Source organism: Dacryopinax primogenitus (assembly GCF_000292625.1).
Source record: "Dacryopinax primogenitus strain DJM-731 SS1 chromosome Unknown DACRYscaffold_4, whole genome shotgun sequence".
Taxonomy (NCBI): domain Eukaryota; kingdom Fungi; phylum Basidiomycota; class Dacrymycetes; order Dacrymycetales; family Dacrymycetaceae; genus Dacryopinax; species Dacryopinax primogenitus.
Genome location: NW_024467201.1, coordinates 847254 through 851315, shown reverse-complemented (window position 1 = coordinate 851315; position 4062 = coordinate 847254). Strand labels below are relative to the sequence as shown.

General features: G+C 47.3%; 2 protein-coding genes across 2 annotated transcripts in view; both read right to left on the bottom strand.

The window, feature by feature from the left end:
* Window positions 1-1033, bottom strand: part of DACRYDRAFT_20832 (uncharacterized protein) — a gene marked incomplete at its 3' end in the record, with an annotated part of 1972 nt that extends 939 nt beyond the window's left edge. The window contains exon 1 of the mRNA XM_040772103.1: window positions 391-1033. The remainder of the gene's footprint in view (window positions 1-390) is intronic.
* Window positions 1034-2241: 1208 nt separating this feature from the next.
* On the bottom strand, window positions 2242-2613 carry DACRYDRAFT_105311 (uncharacterized protein; the record flags this gene model as incomplete). The annotated part of the gene is made up of 1 exon (XM_040768073.1): window positions 2242-2613. The coding sequence occupies one exon, from the start codon at window positions 2611-2613 to the stop codon at window positions 2242-2244; it is 372 nt and encodes a 123-aa protein (XP_040631139.1).
* Between the last annotated feature and the right edge of the window lie 1449 nt (window positions 2614-4062).

Sequence of the window (4062 nt, the reverse complement as noted above, 5' to 3'; positions counted from 1 at the left end):
GGCTGCTGTGTCCCTTCCGTCCCGATATTGAGTTGGTGATCCCACCGCTCTTTGTCTGCAAGTGCACGGATAGTGCCTCGCTCCGAAGCTTCTTCTCGAGCCTTCTGCATTTGCAAGTGCCGTTCCGAGTGCTCTGCATCCCCTGGGAGTGCAGCATCTGGGGCACGGAGAAGTGGCTGGTCAAATGGCAACCGAGGCTTTTGACCATACAACAACTCAAATGGTGACCACTTGGCTGTGGTTTGCTGTCGGACTCGAGTTGCAAATAGTGCAGCATCAAGAAATTTGTTCCATCGAGTCGGATCTCCTGTGGTATTCATCTTCTTGAGATACGACTCAAGGATCCCATTGTATGATATCCTGAGGTAGTCAACTGTCTGATCTTTGCAATCTTCAGGAATTCAGACACAACCGGAGCAAGGAAGTTCTTTCCACGGTCCGTGAGGATTTCACTTGGCACTCCATAGTGCATAACGATCTGGTCCCAAATCTCCCGGGCAACTCGTTGGCCTGTGGCTTTTCGCATCGAAATTCCAATTGGCCAGCCTGTGGCATGATCGACCATAGTCAAGATCCATTTATGCTTGCGACCGTCTCTGGTCTCTGGCATTCCGATCAAGTCCATTCCCCATCGCTCAAATGGTTCAACTGGTGGAAGCGGGTGTTGTTGTTCGAACTCCTCTCGTTTCCTTGGATTGGAGAAGATTTGACATTGTGGACATGTCCGACAATACGTCTCACAATCTTTTTGTCATCCAGGCCACCAACCCCATCCTCTGAGCAAGTCAAGCATACCATGGACACCCTGATGGCCATACTCCTTATGAAGCACATTGAGTAATTCTGCATGGTGCAAGAATGGGATAAAGGGTGAAGACTCATTTCCATTTGGCCTGGTAAACACAAGTGTTTCAGCAACTGTGTCATATCAGAAATCGCCAGCTTGTCTCTTGGCTTCTTTGACAAGGTTTTCTGGGCTGAGGCTGGAATCTCTTCATTCTCCAGCACTGCTGGTACCAGTAATGGCCAGTCCGTCCATTCAAACGAGTTGAAATCAAAGTCCAATGCCACAATTTCAGTAACATCTGGACCTTCTCCCCCTTCGAAATTGTCTCTCATCCTTGAGAGCATGTCTGGAGTGGTGTTCTCCACTCCTTTCCAATAGATGATCTTCACATCCATCATGGAGAACTCTTCAATCCACTGAGTGAGGCGTCAAGTGACAACCTTTTGTTGCTTGAGGTAAGCAAGAGAAGTGTGATCTGTCAAGACAGTTGTCTGACTGACTGCCCCTTCTGGGTAGATATACCATTTCTGCCATGCATACAGCACAGCAAGAAGTTCACATTCTTGTGCTGGATAGTTTTGCTCTGCAGATGTGAGCTTTTGGGACTCAAAGGCTATGGGATGCCAATGTCCAGCTTCATCTTGCTGAGCAAGTTCCACACCAATTGCCAAGTCCAAAGCATCTATTGCAACTTGATATGGCTTGTTCATGTCTGGTGGTCAAAGCACTGGAGCTGAAGTCAAGGCACTCTTGAGCTTGCAGAATGCATTCTCACATGATGGTGTCCATGCTACCAGAGAAAGCTTCAAAACCTTCCCCTTTGTCAAGTCATGCAGTGGTCCAGCAATCTTTGCAAAATGCTGGATAAAGCGATGATAATATGATGCAAGGCCAAGGAAGGATCAGACTTCTGTCACAGTTTCTGGTCATTTCCATTCCTTGATCACAGCAACTTTCTCCTCTTGCACTGCAATACCACTTGTTGAGATATGATGTCCAAGAAAATTTGTTGATGTTGCTCCAAATTTGCATTTTTTGGGGTTCATGTACAAGTCTGCACTTGTCAAAGCTTCAAGGACTTGTCAGACATGTTCTGGGTGTTCCTCTTCAGTCTTTGAGTATATCAAGATATTGTTGAGATACACAAGAACAAAACGGTCAAGATATGGTGTCAACACTCTGTTCATGAGTTGCTGGAAGACTGCTGGTGCATTCTGCAGTCCGAATGGCATTACAAGCCATTCATAGTGCCCATATCTTGAAGAAAAGCAGTTTTTGGAATGTGTGGGGCTGAAATTCGAAGCTGGTGAAAGCCAGACATCATATCAATCTTGGAGAAAACTCTTGCTCCACCAAGTTGATCCAGACAATCTGAGATGAGCAGTAGAGGATGCCGATCTCTTGCAGTCACTTCATTCACAGCCTGGTAGTCAACACACATTCACCAACTGCCATCAGCCTTCTGCACAAACAATACTGGTGATGACCATGGTGATGTTGAGGGTTGAATAAAACCCTTTTTGAGGAGGTTGTTGAGCTTGGAGTTCATCCAACTGAGGCTGGCTCATGGGTCTTGGGTTTTCAGCCTGTGGAGTTGCATCTCCTGTCTCAAGAAGTGCTTCTACTTCTTGTGACACTGTGGGTGCATGGGGAATACCTTTGGTGAAGTGAGAGCAGTAGTGATCAAGTACCTTCTGCAGCCTCATTTGCAATGGCTCCCCTACTGCTGCCAGTTTTGGTTCACCAAGCTCTGCAGCTTCTTGTGTGCCTGGAGCTGGTTCCTCCTCAAAATGTGGCTTCCCAACTGTGACTTCATTCAGCAGCATCTTTCCAGATGCCAGAGTCTCATCCAAGAATAACAAGGCAATGAAGGCTTTGCTCTTTTGCTTGCACATTACTTGGTAAAAGCCATGTCGACTTAGCAGTGTCTGGTCTTCAAGCTCTACTACTGAGAGCTCTTGAATTTGGGCACGGAGTGGATGTGCTGTTGGGCAGAAGACATGAGGGTGACCTGCAGCATCATGTAGGTGCCATTCTCCCTTATACCAGTCCATGTAACTAACATTCTTCAGGATCCAATCCTGGCCAAGGATGAGATCATAGGTGGCAAGTGGCACAAGTTTAGCAAAGACTTGTCCAGTATACGAGTGACCAAGAGCAAGATTCAGTTGGGTTCTTTCATTTTGTTCCACTTGCTGTCCAAGTGTGGTCTTGACAGTGAACAATTTTGTTTGCTCTTGTCAAACAGAGCCATTTCAGCTGGCCCACCATTCCAAAACAAATATTTCTTCAGCACTGGTATCCACAAGCACTTTGGCCATCATGCCATGTAACTCCATGGTAAAAACAACACTGTGTCCTCCACTTCTGGGCAGGGCACTCAACTTGATTGCTTCAACATTGAAGCTGGTGTCTTCTTCTTGCATCACAGCATCTTTGACAGACACTTGACCTTCATGGCCAGCCCACATGGTGATAGGGCTCTTCTTTGGGACAGACAGTGGGCCCTCTACTGGTGTCCCTTCCCTTTTCCCACTCTGCCTTCTTCTTGGCAGCATCAGTAATGGGATCAGGGCAAGTGTTCATCCAGTGACCTTCCTTGTTGCAGTTCCAGCTTTGGAGCTTCAGCTGAGTGCCTGAACCTGAGGCAACTGCATTCATTTCTGAAACTTGTGTGGTGTTTTTCTTCTGAAGTCAATGACCCTGGTGTCAGGGCACCAGCTCATTGCTTGGTCAAGAGACATGACTAAGCCTTTATGACATGGAAGTAGCTGGTATACCTTGGCATGTGCTGGAACCTGCTGGAAGGATTGGATGGTCAGGTGACCTGCTATGCATGGCTGTGCATGACCTCATATGACCTCATCCTTGGTCATATGACCTGATCACCTGACCAGGCTGAGTAAGCAAGATGTTCTAGCAGGTTCCACCACAGAGGTATAAATATAAGGCCTACCCTGCCTGGGGACTGTCTCTTCAGACTTGGTCTCTTAGGATCATCCACAGGTACCTATACTGTAGATAGATCTTAGTCATCAGGTCTACTCCACTTCCCTGTTGCCTGCTTAGACTCTTGGCACTCTTAGGTGAGCAGACTTAATCAGCCTGTGTTGCCCTAACACCTGGTGACTTCCCATGGAGGGGCCTGTGGAATGAAGGACCTGTCATATTGCTGGGCAAGTTGAACAACTGACTGGTAGTTGAGACCAGTTGGTGTCGCTCCAGTCATACCAAAGCTGACTGAGGATTCCGGACCAGAGCCCTGAGACAATGCA